The sequence below is a fragment of the Catharus ustulatus genome, chromosome 2 (assembly GCF_009819885.2).
Source record: "Catharus ustulatus isolate bCatUst1 chromosome 2, bCatUst1.pri.v2, whole genome shotgun sequence".
Classification (NCBI taxonomy): Eukaryota; Metazoa; Chordata; class Aves; order Passeriformes; family Turdidae; genus Catharus; species Catharus ustulatus.
In genome coordinates this window covers 113,336,808-113,355,696 of record NC_046222.1, presented here as the reverse complement: position 1 = coordinate 113,355,696, position 18,889 = coordinate 113,336,808, and the positions used below count along the sequence as shown (strand labels likewise).

At 39.0% G+C, this 18,889-nt stretch overlaps 1 protein-coding gene across 4 annotated transcripts in view; it reads right to left on the bottom strand.

Annotated features, from left to right (window-relative positions):
- IL1RAPL1 (interleukin 1 receptor accessory protein like 1) overlaps positions 1–18,889 on the bottom strand; it is a 695,023-nt gene that overhangs the window by 17,176 nt on the left and 658,958 nt on the right. For all 4 annotated transcript variants that reach the window (XM_033052373.1, XM_033052374.1, XM_033052375.1 and 1 more), the window contains 3 exons: positions 14,321–14,453; positions 12,177–12,322; positions 288–431 (listed from right to left, as the gene is read on the bottom strand). In XM_033052373.1, coding sequence (XP_032908264.1) covers positions 288–431; positions 12,177–12,322; positions 14,321–14,453 — 423 coding nt within the window. The remainder of the gene's footprint in view (positions 1–287; positions 432–12,176; positions 12,323–14,320; positions 14,454–18,889) is intronic.

The window sequence follows — 18,889 nt, the reverse complement described above, 5'->3', positions numbered from 1 at the left end:
ATACAGGAAGAGAAAATCTTTAATGCATAGATGTTGGCAATTTACATTCAGTGTTGGGAATAAAAATCTAAAAGACACGTATGTCTTCTGGAGCTGCAGAGAGCAGCACATACATCAGCTCAGCAGTGACTGTGCTTATGTGCTGCATGAGAAATGGAATTCAAGTCAGCACCTAAAATTGCAGCTGTTAACACATCTTGAACTTAAATGAAATTTGGGCCTTGGTGGAGAGAAATAAAAGACAGATATTCTTAGAAGGTAGAAAAAGTGCTAAGAAGCTGCCTTACCTCCATCTAGTTCTTCAGCTCCAAAATGATTTCTGTAGAAGAGCATAATCTCTATCTTGTAACACTTGTAGATAGTCACTAAACAAACAAGCAGCAGCAGAATAGCACCAAGCCCACCAGCAAGCTCAACTGTGTACATCAGCTCTGCAAAGAATTACAAAATGCTGTAACAACCACATTACAAACCACAGAAAGGTTAGCAGCAGACCTTGCACTTCTGTTAAACATTAAAATAAGATAATCAATAATGGGTTATTTATGTATTTATTCCATTATAAAGCCCTTGAATGAATACCTAATTGATGGGGTTTTTATTCTTCAATAAGCTTTTTTTTCCCTCTGATGCACCATATGAATTGCTAATTTGAAAAATAAATTTTGCTGTGGATGTGTGTGTTTGTCTATGAGTATGTGCATATATATTATATATTTTATAACTCTCTTCCTTTTTTCCTTCTGTAGATAGATCAGAGTTTACTTTACCTAGATAAATGTGACTTAGAGTATAAGCAAAGGTGAATGTTTCCTTTCTGAGGACTATAATGCAAAACCGGCTCTTCCCCTATTCCATACACAAATAGGATGTAGGCAAACTGGACAAGATTAAGTATTTTATTCTTTTTTCCAAAATGAAAATAAAAATAATAATTCAAAATCCTCACAAAATGCTTGAGAGATGTGAAGACACATTATCCAAGGAACCCTATAACTTCACATCTCATTTATATTTATGTTAATATTTTTAGCAGTTTCCCAGATGTTTGCAGTTTATTCTCAATTTTTCCCCAGTAGGCTTAACTGCTGTGTAGCCACAGCAAACAGTGTTGGCTTGTCTGTTGTGACATTTCCATTCAGACCCAGCCTTTGGTGTCCTCAGCGCTCACAGGATGGATTGAGATCATCACCATGGAGCTCTGTTCCTGAGGCCCCCACAAGTGTCCACCACCAGCAGTGGAGCCACATTTCAGGCCAAAGGGAATATGTCACCATGGAATTTTCCCTCCTCCAGTCTGAAGGAAGCTCACAGAGCTTTGTTACTCTCATTTGCTCGTTGACTGAAAACTGATAGTGTCAAAAAAAGGAGGGTAACAATTTTGTAATTCTAAGTCACTAGATGGCAAGTCTGAAGACCTTCCACGCTTTTCCAAATCGCTCAGATTTGAAGAATGAAAAAAACATCAGAGCTTGTAAATCTAATAGTTTGCTTCATAAAAAATCTGTGCTGGAACAAGGGTTATCTTCACTGTGTCCTCTTCTGATGGGCAGCTTTTGTCTGAGTGAAGTAGTGTGGACCTGGAGTAACCTTCTTTGTGTATATGTGTGGTTGTGCAGATTTAATAACCCAGCAAAATACAATTCAATTAGAGAAATAAAAGGTTAGAGGAAAAATTGACAATCGTATTTATTCGACAGCACCTACTGAGAATCACACACCTTTTTTTATTATTATGAGGCAACTGTAAGAAGATTTCATTGCTCTCTAGAAGACACTAAAAGTGTAATAAAATAAAATAAAAAGGCATTTATATTCCATGTCATTCTTTCCAAAACTGTGCTGGAAACTCCTTTGTGTCAGATATTTTTAAGACTGACATGGTTATTTCAAACTCCCAATTCTTTTCTGGTCCAGTGAGGGAAATGTTATGAAAAACATTCAACAAAATATGGTTTGCATAGACAAGTAATACAGTATTTTAGAATATAAATGGAAACGAAAATTACTCTGCACTGGCTTACTATACCCTGTTTATCATTTTGTAATACAGGTGATGAAGCTGCTCAATGGTAACTAGAAGAAAGGCTTTAATATTTCAGGTTGCTAGGTGCAAAGTACTCTATTTATGTGCCTGCTGTTATGACTCACTAATGGCAAAGAAAATCTCTACAACTGGAAAACAGAAGTTTTCTCTAAACTAATGATTTTTATATTAAATGGAAAGAAATAACTGCAGGTATTCATCTGTCTTCTGTCATTGTGCATGAAATCAGACTAATGCACTGCATCACTTTTGCCATCAGAGTCCCCCTTAGTTATATGTTTCCCCATAAAGTAAAATTATGCCTTCATGTTTGCTTCAGTAAAATCTCTCTGAAAGCACATGAAACTGTTCTTAATTAGGTCATCAAAGCAAACAACAAAATTCTCTAGTCAGCCTGAAACATATTAGCAATTACCTTTTCATGTGTTGCTGCTGAGCCATCGTGATCGTACACAGATGAAGTGGTTCTTTCTTAAACAGATTTGTTTGCAAAGGAAGTTTCATGGTCTATTGATCTAACAGAGCCAGCTTGTGCTTTTCTCTGTGCTGGACAGCATCTATCAGCACATGTTCACTCTGTGTTTTGGGGGCAGTTTGTCAGGGTTCAGAGGCAGAGGGGCAGTGGCTAGCCCAGCAGATTGCTGCATCCTTACACCCAGCCCACGAGATGCCTGAGCTCACCCCAAGGTGCTGGAACGGGGACAGACACATCTCTGCAGCACCCTGGAAGGCAGGGGGATTGGCCTGGGCACAGTGGTTGATTGTTTTCAGTCCTCGAGTTTGTGTTTCTGTAGGATGCTAAGCTGTGCCCTAAAAGGCCCCTGGCTGGCTCTGAGATGCCTCGGGGATTTTAGGAATGGTGTTACTCTGTGCTGAGCTGGATTCAAGAAGCAGAAGCTCAGTCCTGCCTCTGCTCTTGGCCCCTCAGGTAACTGAAGCCATTTCACATTTCTGTTTTCCCAATGCTTTTCCCAATGTGAATTGTGGAAGGTGCTCTAGTTCCTCCCCACCAGAGCTCACTCCTAACAAATGCTCTGTAAGAGCCAAGGGTGTAGGTGATGTGTGTATCAGTAGTTCCAACAATGATGCAGTGGCTGTTAAAGACAAGTTAAAGACTAGCAGCAAGGTTGCAGCCCATGGTTACCTTCACAATAACATTTTTTTCTGCTGCTTTATTCTGCCTTTTACAGTGTGATTTGGGCACAGTTGCTGCAGCAGGCATTACACTCCCTTTGAAGTGTGATCTGTTTTTCCTGCTGAAATTCAAGTTTCCTGTAGTGGCTACATACTAAAAAGATTCAATTTCGCCACAATTCCACATCAGAAACAAGATATGAGAAGTGCAAACCTTTTAAAATCTATTTAGCCCCTGTGCTGTGTTGCTCAAATTACAGACCTGGCCCTCCTTAAGGAGCTGAGACTGAATATAGAAAATAGTAGAGGAAAATTACTCGGCTAACCCTTGGGGCGACAGGCATTCTGTTAAACACAACAAACGAGCAAGTGCCAGAGAGTTACATCCAGAAGCACAGCAATCATTTAGTTACAGGCAATTAACAATAGTCTTCCAGTAGCACAGGAGCAGTTCTACTCCAAGGAAAACACATTGATTGCTGCAGCAGTAGTAGATTGGTTTCTGAATAAATAGCTTCAATTTAAAACAAGATTTGTTACAAGCATTTTGACCAATGGCTACAATTTTTTTCCTTATCAAGAGGCTTTGGCCAAGCAACTCAGTGAAAGAGACAGTTAATTAAAACAAAGTACATGTCCTCTCCAAATATCTAGCACATATAGCTTGTAATAAATGTACTCATTTTATATCTCTTTTTCCCCAATTATTGGACACATTTGTAGATTATATCTTTGATCTTCACCTGGCTCTAATATTTGATAAACTTCCTTTCACTGTGTCATACAGGTAATTCACTTACCATAACTGAAGTTGTAAGAAGAAAGTAAATAAAAGTGTTCTGTCAAAGATTCATATCTTTTGACTTATATGACATGCTTCAGGGACTTTACATTTATGATGTGTAAAAATTTAAATTTTTTTTTTTCATTAATTAGACCTCATACAGCTGAACTACTAAGAAAAAGAATTAGATTTCTTTTTTTTTTTGTGATTTATAACTCTTTGAGCACATGTGATTTATAGCTGTGTATTCAGTTTCTGAGCCTTTTTCAAAATCCAATTACAATCTATCTAAGGTTTCAATTTTGCAATCTCTTACGCAGATTGCTCAACTTCATGGACTGTAAGTAATCCCTCTGAAGTCAACAGGACTTTTCACAGAGCTTCAGGTTAGCACATAAATAAATCTTTACAACTTTGTGGCCTAAACTGATTTCCATTCTCTGCTTGTCTTGGATGATTTAACTTACAAAGAGATAGGGTTTGGTTAGAGGCAGTTCTCAGTTTGTTTAGGTATACTTTCATAGACTTCAATTACTAAAGGAACTATAAAGATAATGAATATAATTTGGAAAGGGAGCAGGGACTGCTGTGTTACAACATGCAGGTTTGGTTAGGAATAGGTGTGTTTTTTCTAAAGGAAGAAGGAAACTGGCTGACACAGGAACACTTACTTCTCTGAGTCTCAATTCAGAGACCAGCCATAAAGAGTAGGTAGAGTTTAAGTTAGCAAGAAAGAAACCCTTACTCCCAGTTTTAAAGTGAAGAAATATGGGGTTTTTTATCTTTTTATTTTTTTTTTCTTTCTTTGTTTCCCCATGCTTAGCACAGTATTTGTTATAGTATAGCTATAAAACAAATTATCTTCCCAAAGTATAGCATATGGAACTACAGCATTATACAGGCTACACATACCCAATACATGTATGTATAAAATATATTCTCTACCTTTTAAGACTTTTGTTTGTTTGTTTCAAATTGTTCAAAAAATCTGGTTGTGCTAAAGGTACCCGGATGGATATGTATGAATATCCCATACAGATATCCTATACAGATAGTGTTGTGAATAATTACTGATTGATACTGTAGGACAATAGAATTTCTGACAGCAGTAGAAGTGGATTTGGGCTACTCATTAGCTTGATTATGAAATTATTTCTTAGCACAAAGTATATGCTTTCTGCCAGCATGGGTCATGTGTGCCCATGGATATCTGCAGAGTTGACTGAAGCTAACTAAATTTAGTCATTGTTTTCAAAATTATTTTCAGTGCAGTAGTTTCATTTTATTTATTAGGACTCTTGGGGCCTGGTTGTCCTTCTTTATTTTTTATAAAAATAAATAATATGTATTCCTGATTCCCTTATGAAAAAGAACTAGTCAGGTTTGGGACAATATATACATAAGCATACATGTGTGCAAATGCAATGCAGGGATCTTGTTAATCTATTCATTAGTATGGCAGGAAACATATCTGAGCCTTGGTGCTGTTGGATTTCCAGTGTTATTAGAAGAGAGATAGTAAATTATTATAATAGAAGTATATTCTTACCGATGGCATTTTTATTTCTGCTGAGAAGTGCAGGATACCAGTTCCCAGTAGGAGAGCAATTACATTATCTCCAACAGTATGTTAGCTCAAAAGAGGATAAGGTCGGGAAAATACAGATGCTGCAGTGTTACTGAAAAATTCTACATTTAAATACATAGCAACACATTTTAAAGGCAGTTTATGATATAGATTGAAGGAAAAAAGTGTCATGGTGTGGAAGTGCAGTAATCTTTGGTTATCTTCCCCAAATTAATGAACTGTTTATGACCTGAATCTTCCTTAATAGGAGAGCTTCTACTTGTCAATTGTACTACAGAAATCAGACAAGCCCACACTATTACTTTGTTTAGATCTTCTGAAACAAGTGAATGTAAGAAGCACCAAGGGATGCAAAAAATGTGGGGAAAAAATTGAGTACTGAGTTGCAACGATGTAAGATCATAAAACATACTGTTTGCAATTTTTTTCTGAGGATAGCATTAATGATTAATTTAGTTATGCATGGATTATGGGAACAATTTGTGACATTTTATTTTAAAATATTTTCATCCTTGCCAATCAAGGTTAGACTTGCACGTAGACATTACATAATCGGAAGAACTATGATAAAAGCTGTTCAAAAGTTGTTTTAAAAAGTAATCTGTTAAACAAACCAACTTGTTTGGCATGTTGTCAGAACTAAGATTTGTCAGAGGAAAGTTAGATTTTGGGCATGTGCTAAGTAATCTTACAAATCTTTTTACTGGAATTATCTTAGTCCAATTTTCTAAAGGATGAGAAAAACCTGACTGATTAAAAGAATGATCGCAGGAAGAGTTTCCTTCAGGTAGAGGTCTTCAGTATTCTATTCCTTGACTGATTTTAGATGAGGTTGAGTGTAAAAGGTCAGTCACTTTTTGTCAAGTTTGGGACAAGAAAGGAACTGATATTTGACCTTTGGCCCTTTGCCATGAACCTCCTGGGTGAATGAACCTTGGCATTGCTGAGCTCAGTGATAACTTGAAGACTTCTTCAATGGCCACAGGTGAATGAAAAAATCAATTTCCACCAAATCCAATCCAATTTCAATTCCAATTCTAAAACCTAATGAGGGTCTTGGAAAAGCTTTTCCTGCAGTGCAGAATAAAAACCGAATGCTTTACAGAGTGGAAGATAGACATGTGTAAGGTCAGAACTGACCAAGTGGGCTGGAGTTCTTCAACAGTTTTGCTTCCACTGAGACTCAGACATTCACTGGACTGAGTAAGTACTCAGGTCCAACTAGCAGAAGTTGAAATATAACTCATTGTTCTATATTTCATATGATGAGTTTCCTTTGAGAAATTGAGAAGCATTGTGAAGCTTTTTGGTAAAAGGAGTCATAACACCTGAGGTTTCTTCACAGAGGTTAGAAAGAAATAGTTTCTTTTCTCTTCTAAGTCTTAATTGTCACTCATCGCTACCACTGTGTGAAATTGTGTTCAACTGATTGAAAATGCATATAACACATTCCAGTCTGTAAGTAATAAACCAGATTTACACTATTATGTGAATGGCACCGCAATGGAATGTGTTTGTCAGCAATTCCATTATCACTAATAACCATATGAAGATAATTCAGAATTACATTCTATTCAGAATTTGCTATTATATTGTACAGGAAATAATAATATGATGTTTATGCATTAAGAAATAATGAGTTTAAAACAAGGCAGTTTTCCTCAAGATTCATTCCATCTAGGAAATATTATCTTGCATATTTTTCAAACATATTTTCATGGGCAATTTTAAGGTCTTTCTCTAAACAATTTATTTCAGTGAAAATCTTTTTTTTTTTTCCTTGACAGAAAAAAACCCCAAACTTATTTTAACTACCCCTCATTAACTTACAGTAGTTTCACGAATACAAGCCGCACGGATTATAAGCCGCACCCCCGGTGCCTCGACAATGTTGCTGTCTTTGTCAATAGATAAGCCGCACCCCGAATATTAGCCGCACTTTCGTTCGTGCGCAGCTTTCACAAATTGGCCAATTAGTAACAGGATCGCGGCATAGCGGGCTTTACTGGCTCGGGGCGGGGCCAGGCAGGCTCGGCCCGCTCATGGTTGCCGACGGGGCCGGGTGGCCCAGCTCAGCGCCACGGCTCGGCGGGGCTGGCCGGGTGGTACTGCCGCCACCGCCGGGCTCGCTGGCCCCCCTCTCCCGTCAGCACCGCCCCGCTGCCGCGTTCCCTAGCCCCGCCGGCGGGCTCTCCGGCCGCGCCGCGTTCCCCAGCCCCGCCGGCGGGCTCGCCGGCCGCGCCGCGCCGCGTTCCCTAGCCCCGCCGCCGGGCTCGCCGGCCACCCCCTCCCGTCTGCACCGCCGCCGCGTTTCCTCGCCCTGGCCGGCACTGCAGGCCCCCGCACCGCCGGGCTCCCCCACGCTGCTGGCCCCGATTCTGCTGGGCTTCCCCCGCTGCCAGGCAGCCCCACCCGCCGGCCTTCCTGCTTCTGCCATGCTCCCCTGCACTGCTAGCCCCAGTTCTCCCGGGCTCCCCCGCCCTGCTGGCTCAGGCTCTGCCGCCCTCCCTGCCCCGCCCTGCTGGCTCAGGCTCTGCCGCCCGCCCCCCACACTGCTGGCCCCGCCTCTGCCAGGCTTTCCCACCTCAGCCGGGGCTGGCCGGGCTCCAGCTTGGCTTGGGGCTGCCGCGGGCTCTCACTTCCGTGTTGGCAGCTTTTAGAATTTTGTTAATGTATTAGCCGCCCCGGAATATTGGCCGCACTTCCGGGTTTCCACCAAAATTTTGGTCAAATTGGTGCGGCTTGTATTCGTGAAATTACTGTACAGTCAACAAGATTCATATATGCCCACTGAGAACACCCATGTCGGAGAAAAAACTAACTTAAACCATAAAAGAGGCTAAGGGTAGGAAATTAGATGATAATACTGTGTAGATGACAGTGGGAAAAAAGGAAAGTAGATACTTTGAAAAATACATGAAAACATGTTACCTTAGTTCTGCCGTCTGTCCCAGGAAAAACACCAGTATATTATTAAACTTTTAAAATGATATCTATATAGCTTAAAGAATAATGTGAAGATAGAATTTAAGATTACTTTTGCTGTAGAGTTCTACTTGCAGACATACAGAGAGGACTTTCAAAAAATAATCATATAATTAGATAATAACCCATATTTGCAACACACTCTATGATAAAATAAGATTATGAAGATTTTTATTTTGCATGAAAGTCATAGTTGTCAATAAATAACATTGTAGAAGAGCATTCTTTTTCCTTAAGCATTGCATTTTTATCTACTAGATTGATAGACTATAAACTTTTCTTCTTTAATTAAAAAACTTCCAAAAAAAATAGAATTGTAGTCTGTGATCCACCTGTTAGATCATCTGCAATCTGTGGTCTGTCATTAATCAATTTCTGCTTAGCTGCTGTCAGTACCACTCTCAGAATTAATTTCTAGAAGGCTCCTCTACCTGGCTGAAGATTAACCTGTAACTGCTCTGAATGATCAATGGCACCTCTCACCAGTAAGTAACAAAATCAACCTTAGATTAAAACAAGTAGATTTTTTTTTTCCCCCACACAAAAGAGAAAATCACTAGATTATGGTAAGGGTGACGAATTTGGTCAGAAGGTGGAGGAAAGGGATGAAAGTTAAATCTTTTGGGTTCTGATAGTTCTCTTTTTCCTATCCTTTTTTACAAATTTTGTCAGAATGAATGAGAAAAGGAAACAGCATTGGCATTATCACACTTAAAATACTCTACTGCCTTTAGCTTCAAGTTAAATGCTCCCTATGCACAGCATCTGAGGAAATTTAAGACTCTAAAAATGGTTAGCTGGCAGCAGAAAACATAGATCAGAGGTTTTCTCCACTGGTGTCAGGAAGTAAAAGAAGTTCAGGAGAAAATAAGGCTGGGCTCCCTGAGACACAGAGCTCTGGTGTTTGCACTAGAGGGAGGTACCAGGGCCCCAGCTTTTCCCAGTGCTGGAAGCTGAAACTGTCTTCACTTTTCCTGCACAAGTGGAGTCCAGGGGCACCGTGCTCTGCTCCCCTCCTGGAATTAGCTCATGTCAGGAGAGGAGAGCTCTGGCTTTCCATCCCAGTGCCATGGCAGGGGAAGAGCAGAATCCCCTTCTCCCTGCCCGGCTGTGCCAGGCTCTGGGTTGGGCTGGGACCATCCCTGATGGACCCTGCCTGGGGTTTCTGGGAGGAGGGAGTGTGTCCCTGCTGGGCTGACCAGGGGGAGTACCAAGGAAGATGTACCCAGGCTTTTTTGGGAGATTTAGACTGTTGACTTGTTATGCTTTCAGGGCCTGTGTAAGTGTAGGGATGTCTAAAATCTCCCCCTGGATTTTAGGGGTACAGAGGCTCTACTGACCTGGGTGAAGCAGCACTCACAAGGGTGTTTGAAAGGCTTAAACTTTGTGCCTGAGTGCCCACTGCAGCATTCAGCCCTAAATACTTCTTTTTCCAGGAACTCTCTTTGTTCAGCAGCAGAGTTTCCTGCTTTGCTGTCCCTTCTGATCCTGGTGATAATGCTCCACACAGAAAATTTAAGAAGGATTATAATTTCTTTTTCAGGTATGCAGTGAACATTCCAGATTCATCACTTTGTAGTTATACTGCTGGAAAAAAAGATCATTAACTAGAAAACCAGCCAAAACTAATACATCTGCAAATGTCTTGGTGTTCAGGAAACAAATTTACCTAATTGTTAGGTCCCAATTGTTCTAAGTCAACCAAATAATCAGAAATTAATAAACAGCTAACTCATTCCTAGCAGAGGCTAAATATGGATCCAAACAAGGAAACCTAAACCGAAGGTTGTCATGGTGATATACAGGAGACTAAGCAAGCAGTGCAAAACTGCTCTTCCTGGGAGACCTGAGAGACTAGCTCAAATTTTTATCTGTCATGCTTAATTTATCATTTCACTGAAACAGTTGTCAACATGCAAAATGTGTAGAAGGCTTGTATCTGGTACCTTTTGTCTTTTGAGGGCACAACAGATTTTGCTTCCAGATCTATTTTAGATTCAGCTTTACTTAAAGAGGAAAAAAACAATTGGACTTTTTTCTACTATCTGTGTCCTTCTACTATTTATAAGGGCAATTAAATATTGAGATTACTCCCTCTTAAACATGTCATCATGAGGCCACATACTGTGGTATGTTTGACTTACTGAGCTCTCTAAGAAAACTAATATTCTTGCAAAATTCATGCATGCACAAAGTTAAATTATAAATCTGGTGGTCACAGAACAGAGAATAACTACAAGTTTACAATCTTGGAGCTACTGCTAGCATGGAATTAAAAATAAGGACTCACCATCAGCATGTGACTTCATAGGTGTCAGTTAAATAACTATTGCTTTTAAAGTAATTCCAGCTTTAAAAATTCTTCAATTTCAGTATTCCATTAAGTAATTTGATTATTTAGAATAAGCTGTTGGATTTCAGTGGGCTTTTTGGGTTATGCTCTTGCTGTGTGTTCAAATATCTCTGAACCAGAGTACATGAACACTAGCTGGTATATTGTTGAGGTTCAGTTATTAAATAAGTTAATTTCTCATCTCAGTAAATTTGAGAAAATATGACAAATGTCAGGCTAAGCAGAACATCTGGTAATTCACATCTGCATCTTTTGAGAAGCAATGACAAGAGTTCAGAAAAATGGCCACAAATGAAGTTCTATTCCAGTAATTGGAAGTACTCAACAACATGTTTAAATAAATTGGTCACACTATTTTGATTTATGGTTTCCTTCTAAGCTTAGACAGATTTTGCGTGCTACAAAACTAAATTTAGGGAAAATATCACTGCTTTGATATAAATTGAGATGCCACAAGTACTTTAGCACCACAGTAAGATCCTGGTTTGCTCGCTTTTACAAACAGTCCAAAAAAAGCACAGGAATGTCAGAAAAATGGAGACACTGCTCCTCCTTATTCTTTGCTTTTTAAAGTCAACAGGAAGCTGCAGGAGGGTGGGGGGTGACAATCCCAGGCATGTGGAGCACCCTCTGGGAGGCAAAGTGGACAAAGTGGATCTGGGAGCTTTGAGTTGCAGGAGGTTCTCCATCCTCCTGTAATCATCTCGGTGGGAGATGGCTGCGGCCATCAGGCAGGCTGGAACCACGGGATGTGAGTGGAGAGGGGAAACAGGAAGGATCTTGGAACCTTCTGTCATCATGCTTCACTTCAGAAGTGTTGATGTTAAACAAAAGTGTTGGAAGGAATGTCCATGTCAGGCTATGCAGGAACCCCTCCTGGCATGGGGTTTAGGTGGCATTTCTGATAGAAGTGGAAGGGGTTCTTTTTGGTATTTCTAAAATTTGATTTATTTTTTCTTGCAGAAAATTATTACAGTTGTATCACCTGTGGTTTCCTACTATTTTTTCTCTATCAAGCCTTTATTAATTTTAAAGTTGATGAATTATTTAAATGCATCTTTTACAGATATCTAATTAAAAGGCGTTACTGTATTTTTTCCAGTGACAACCATAATTAACAACATTGTTTCTCTTTCATTTTGCAAGTCGTGCAAATTCCTGGGGAAAAATAATCATTGACTATTAATTCTGAGGAAGCTAAAATTCATGCTTGCATCAGAGGGAATCTCTACAAACTGACCAGCCCTACATTTCACCCTTTCATGGAGAAAAGCTGCATATTTACCCCTTTTGTGTAGAAGAATACTGGCATGCCGGCGTCCGTTCCCATTCTCGACGTAGCAGGAATAATTTCCTAGGTCTGCCTCTTCAACTGAGTCAAGGATCAACGAGATGGAAACCTCCTGTTCCCCGAGATGTTCCTTGAGAACCCTGAGAAAGAAACAACCATCGCTGCTGTTCTGCTTGTACCACAGTGAAGCTTTAGATAATCATGACATAATAATGCTACTTACAACTCTCAACTCACAACTCTGGCTTCAAATTTGGTTATGGTTTGATGCAATCTTAATTTAATTATATCATGCCCTTTTCTTCCTCACTTCTAATGAGGAGGTTTGGCTTTGTAAATGTTAATGAGAGCTGCAGTTCATTGTCTTTTTTAAGCAGAATGTTATGCACATGGATAATATATCATTGCACACTTTGATGGAGACCCTGATCCATGAAGTCTTGGAATGGTAGAAGAGAGAAAACTGAACATAGTAACTCTGGGGGTTTAGAGTCACACCAGAGTCTGGGCCAAACACAACATTTGTCCATTTTCTGAGGCTCTTCAACATGCCACTCAGAAACAATGTGTTCATGCCATGGTCTGATAGAGAATTTCTAGAAAGCATTATAAAATTTGATAATGTTTTATCAAACAGTAGGAAGAACTGATATCAGGTGCTACTAGTTCAGACAGATTATAAATGAAAGACTTTCTGTGTAAGACTCCACCTGTCTTCCCATTACTTTCTTTCCCTCCTAAGAAGACCATCAGTGGTTTCAGGAACTCAGGAAAGCAAATGACAAATTATTCCAGGCCTGACAAATGAAGTGGAAATGAGCTTTTCTGCTCCTCCCTCCACAAAACAAGAAAGTTGTAACAGGTTTCTTGTCATTTTTTTGGTCAGTCATCAGAGTGCCAAGTTACTGGCTGAAGGACTTGGGAAAAGTTTAAGCAGAAAATACATCTGATCTTATTTGCCACATGCCATTTATTGTATTGGTCTTGACTTCTACAGAATAAACCTGAAGTACACTGGGGTAACATACACTTCCTTTTAGCATATATCTGGGGATGATGACTTTGAAAGTCTCTGTGGTGCTCCTGGCTTTTCTAAATGTGATCCTATTGTGCATAATTTCTTTGTCTTGGGTTTTATTCCTCTATGTCTCATTTTCAATATAATTATTATTAATAATATATGTTTACTATTAAAATTAGTGTTATTGCTATTATTATAATCTCTCACTTTGTCTCAGTTATTAAACTGTTATCTCAACCCACAAGTTTTATTCTGGTAATTCTCCCCACCTAAGGGGAGGGAGTGAGTGGCTGTGGGGAACTTGCTGGCTGAGGTTAAACCACAGCATGCACACTGAGATTTGCCTGAATTTCTCAGTTTTAATTTCTATGGTACATAGAAACAGTGATATTCATACGTACATAGTTATAAATGGAAAAGGAATCTCTTTAGATCCAAGCAGATCCTTCATATTGGATAGGATTTAGTATGCTATGTCAAGCATGTAATTCTCAATACAAATCCACTTTTGTCCTTAATTTCTAAATTAGGCAGCACTTTTAGGAGCAGTAGAAGTACATGGCATGAATTGCCAGATTCTCTCCAAAACAAGTATTTCAGCAGATATAAGCAGCCCACATAACAGGATGCTTGGCTCTCACAAACCAGATAACATCCCAGGAAACTCAGTTTTTTTCATGAAGAAATCAAAGCATTCCAAAAGGGAAGTCAAATTTTGCCATTTATTTAAGTAAGCAAAACTTAGCCATTTATTTCATGTTTGAAAATACTTTTCTGATCTGATTTTCTCAAGATGTTTGTTTTTCTTTATTTCATCTTACTGGGTGTCCTCTTGGTTGTTTTTGTAGATTGCCATATTTTGAAAAAGTCACTAGGTAAACTCCAGCTGGTCAACACTACAGCTCTTTTTGGTAGTTATTCTGTTTTTGTAAGTCTCTAGCATCAGATTTGGCTGAGGAGGACATTTTTCTGTTCTCTACTGATGTAGTTAAAAAGGATGGATGATGCAAAAACAAAGATCAGGCCCAATATGCTCCTTAGTTAGTCTGCGATAAAAAGTACAACATTAGTTATCAAAAAATATAGAGAAAAAGAGAAAAAAACCTTTTTATTTTACCTAATATCACTTTCCCAGACTCGACTATCATCCAAATCTTCAATAAACTTCTCCCCTTTCATCCAGTAGATTAAAGGACTGACATCTCCACTGTATCCAAAGAAAGCTCTGCAGGTTAGATTAGCAGAACCGCCTGTTGCAAAGAATGTAAGAAAATATGTTTGTTTCAAAATCTAAAATCAATTGCTTTTTGAAAACCAAAATACTCAAAGAGCTCTTCAGTTTCCAAGCTGTTGAAAGTTTCCAAGAGTATCTGCTTTTCTTGACACTAGGTTCAATACATTTTCTGAAAATAAATACAATAAAAATGAAAATAAATTACATGTAAAAACAGGATTTTTTTTTTCAAAAAGTTTTCTGTTTGGTAGGGATATCAGAGACTACGTCTTTTCAAAAGGAGCTAACATAACAAAATATTTCTGTTTTCTCTGAAAAAGATAAAAGTTAGGTGCAATTACATCTGTGTTAGTTCAGCCTTGTAATGGTTTCTGCAAAGAAGCTGGTATATTCTTGGAGAGTCCTATTCCCAAGGGATATCTGGTAGAAAGATGTGCTCATTGCTAAACGACTTTAGCAGGAAAGTTTTAAGCATTGAAACTTGAAAAAAGCAAATGTGAACTAATTCTGAACATTATAAACCATTAGAATGGGAAAAACCATTAGCAGAACATGCAGCAAGGAACAGAAATTTCATATAAATGTACAGGATTGCAGTAATTTCACTATTATAAGATGCACCTGATTATAAACTGCACTTCTGGGTGTCAGCATCTGTCTTGGGTTACAATACAGGGTGTGATAAAAGGTATCTGTTCTATCACCATCTGTTGAGGGTGGGGGCATTGATCCTTATCTCCGTGGGAGATATTCTGCTAATGGGCCATCCATTGAAACCAGGCATTGTTCTTTATCTTCTCACAACCCATCCTTCCTCCAGCCAGTCATTTTCTGCTAATGGCCATTGAGTCCCACTGTGGGACTGATAAAATTACTGCATCCCATTGGAAGTTGCTCCAGTCAGGGGGAAGAGCCCCACATTTCTTACCAAGATAAAAACAGAGGTTTTGGGACACTAAGGGAGCCCCTTTCTCCACTGGACTCCAGAAGAAAACCGGATTTCTCCACATCACCACTGGACATCCGGAGGGAAACTGCACCTTCTGCAGGAGCACTGCTCCAACTGAATCACATCTGTCACTGCAGGAGGATGCAGCCACCATTGAATGGGACTGCTACCAACACCCTGCCTGACAGGGTGTCAGGTTGTACTCTGACTTTGCCAGGGTTTGGAGTTTGTTTCTTTGTAGTACTGTATTTCTATTTTAATTTCCCTAGTAAAGAACTGTTATTCCTAATTCCCATATCTTTGCCTGAAAGCCCCTTGATTCCAAAATTATAATAATTTGGAGGGAGGGGGTTTACATTCTCCATTTCAAAGAGAAGCTCCTGCCTTTCTCAGCAGACACCTGTCCTCCAAACTAAAACAGCAACTTTTCATTCTTTGTCCATATATAAGCCACACTTGATTATAAGCCGCACTTCCGAGTTCAGACCAAAATTTTAGTCAAAATGGTGTGGCTTATAATCTTGAAATTACTGTACTTATTTAATCTTTATAATGAGAATTTAAAAACCTAATATGTCTTCGCTTTGTTTACTTTCATTACAGAATCTTACATTGTGTTTGTATCACTTGGCTTTGGGCCTTATCTTGAGCACATACACAGGTTGAAATGGCAACTTGCACACTTTTTGTGTTTTGGTAAGACTGGGTAAAGCAAGAGGACAGACACAGCTGAAGGTCTCCCATTCACTGCTGTAAGGAGATTTGTCTCAACATGCACCAACTCCTTTAAAGTACCATGTGCATTCTTTTAGGGGATAATTACACAGTAACTTAAGGAAATGTTGGGATTTAAGCAGAGGTCTTTTTTCCCCTGGAGAGAGTATTTCCATGGAGCTTATATTACTTCTGAGACCAAATTGATATTTTATTGACACTTTCAGGGTTTTTTTTTTCTTTTGGACTTTAAAGTGGACTCACCACAGCTCCTGGGCAAAAAATTGGGAAAAAAACATTGTTAGCACTACTTCACCTGTACCAAGATGCCATAAGTCCATCTGGGTTCAATTAATTTCCTCAAAAATACAGTGTTTTGGATCAGGACCTGGTCCTTCTCAAACACACAACATTAATATTTGAATATCATATTTACTTTTTAGCGTGAAAACAAATGCAGGATTCTGTGCAACAAGAAGATAAGTAATTCAATAAATGTCTTATAAATGACTCCCCTGTCTGGCTTGAACTTTCACATCCATGCTATGCAAGGTATGAATCAAACATTTGTGTTCCAAATGTGCAACATCAAGGCAAGTACCATCTCTGCTACTTTCACTATCTGTTTTGGAACTTTAGGAACTCATTTTCTTTTTGTCATTTCAGGAAGGTATGGTTGCTGCCATAACTTTTGCAAGCAATACCTGCTAAGTAGACAAGAGTATTCCAGTACTTGAAACCAGGATGGAGAGAAGGGACACATTCATTATAAAAAACTGTGAAATGGAATGTCTGAATAATGAGAATTTTTAATAATAATCTCACATATTCTGGAGCAAAGTTGCCAAATGTAAGATGGGTATCTTCAATGAGAGGGCAAATATTCTCTTTCTAGAGACAAACATAGCTCCTGTTTTCACACCCCAGGGAGCAATGGTCAGAAACTCAATTTCCAAATCTCTTCACAGCTCAAGAATTGCAATTTGGAATCACTGGGGGAAAGATTTTTGCAATCTTGAAGTCATTTGCTGGGAATGAGATGAGCATGGGGACACCATTTAAGGTGGGTCAAGTGCATGAAAACCTGTATTGAAACATGATAAATTTCCTGGTTCCTTGCCACAGAAACCCAGCTTCTTATAGCAGTTGCATTGCAGGTATACACCAAGTGGAGGGTGGGGGTGGGTGGGGTTGTTGGGTTTTGGGGGTTTGCTTTTGTTTTGGTTTAGCATCATAATTATGACACTTGAACTTGTGAAAATGAAAAATATGAAGAATATAAAAAAAATTTAAAAATATTAAAAAGATGAAGTATTATGAATGTCTTGGCCACAGTGGAATCTGTGCACTCTTTGAAATGGGAGAAGGTACCTGCATCTCTAAAGCCAAAGCAGGCTTCTGTGATAATTGGACAACCCCTGTGGTATTATCTTCCAGACTTGGAGAGAAGAGTACTACCTAATGCATCACTGCCACTTCTTGGGCTTTTTCCAGAGCTTTCCTATTAAGCCAAGGCTTGGTTGAAACTTTATAGCTTTTAAGAGCTGGCAAGATCACAGCTAGACTATAACTTCTGGCCAATTTATCCATGATTCACAGAGATTAGACACCACAGGTGCTGAACTATCAAAGCTATCCAGGCTCCTGCAGCTAACATTTACCCCTGAGAGATGATTTTTGCTCTGAGTGGGCTTCTCAGCCTTTTATAGATGAATACCATGAGCATAGATTTTGTTTTTTAAAATAAAAATTTTCTGATAAGGGCAATTTTAAATTTTTTTTTTCTTTAAAGGAGTTTTTAAGATTAAGGTTGTTTTCCTTAGTTTTTCTTATTAAATTCTTAAAGTTTTCCCCCTAAATAAAACATGCAAACATATCTTTAAGCATAGAATCTGAAGTTTCCATTCACATGAAATAGTGAGAAATAAATAAACAGAGAAATAAATTAGGAAGCATGTAATGCCACTTAGTAGTACTGTGTTGATTGCAGTTACTCAGGGAAGGCCATTAGCATGCTGGGGCTACAGCTATAAATTACCTGTGCTGTCTATCTTGACCAATCTTCACAATAAGCCAGTGGGATGTTCATTAGGTGGCCATCCAGGAAGATTCAGTGATCAGCTAATGACCAGCTGTGACCATTAATAAGGGGCTCTGTTACTCCAGCACTCACAGCTCCATGCAGAGGCACAGAGCTCCCTTGGTGAAGCAAAGAGGCTTCCAGCTGCAGGCACATGTAAATAAAGGCTGGCTGCAGGGCAGTGCTATGGATGGACAGAGCATTTTGGGAGCACATCTTGATCTCTGCTCCAGAGCTGCTGTGATGAGAGTGAGTGTGTGCTGTAGGAGGGGCTGCATTTTTCCCTAGAAATTCACCTTCGAAGTGAGCAGACAGGCAATCTCTGTTTTGGCACTGAGCAGCTGCTCTGCATGGACAATCTGCTTTTAAAAGTCTGCAGATTTGTCGGAAACATGAAACATATAGTAAATACAAGAGCTGTTTTGCTTCATCTTTGAGCTAAGGTATAAACAGCTTGTCAATCAATTAATAGAAATCCCTCACAGTTAACCTTAGGCAACTGTTTCTCTCCATGTGTTTTCTGTGCTGAGAAAAACTGGAGAAGAGATCTGAAAGTCATAAAAGTTTCATGACTGGATATATAATTCTTTCTATACCATCAGTATAAATTTTTCTGTAAATGCTGGATTACTACAGTTTTATATTCTGTTTTTGAAAGATTTTAATATAATGTTTTAATTTTACTAAATGTTTTCAATTAAACTACTAG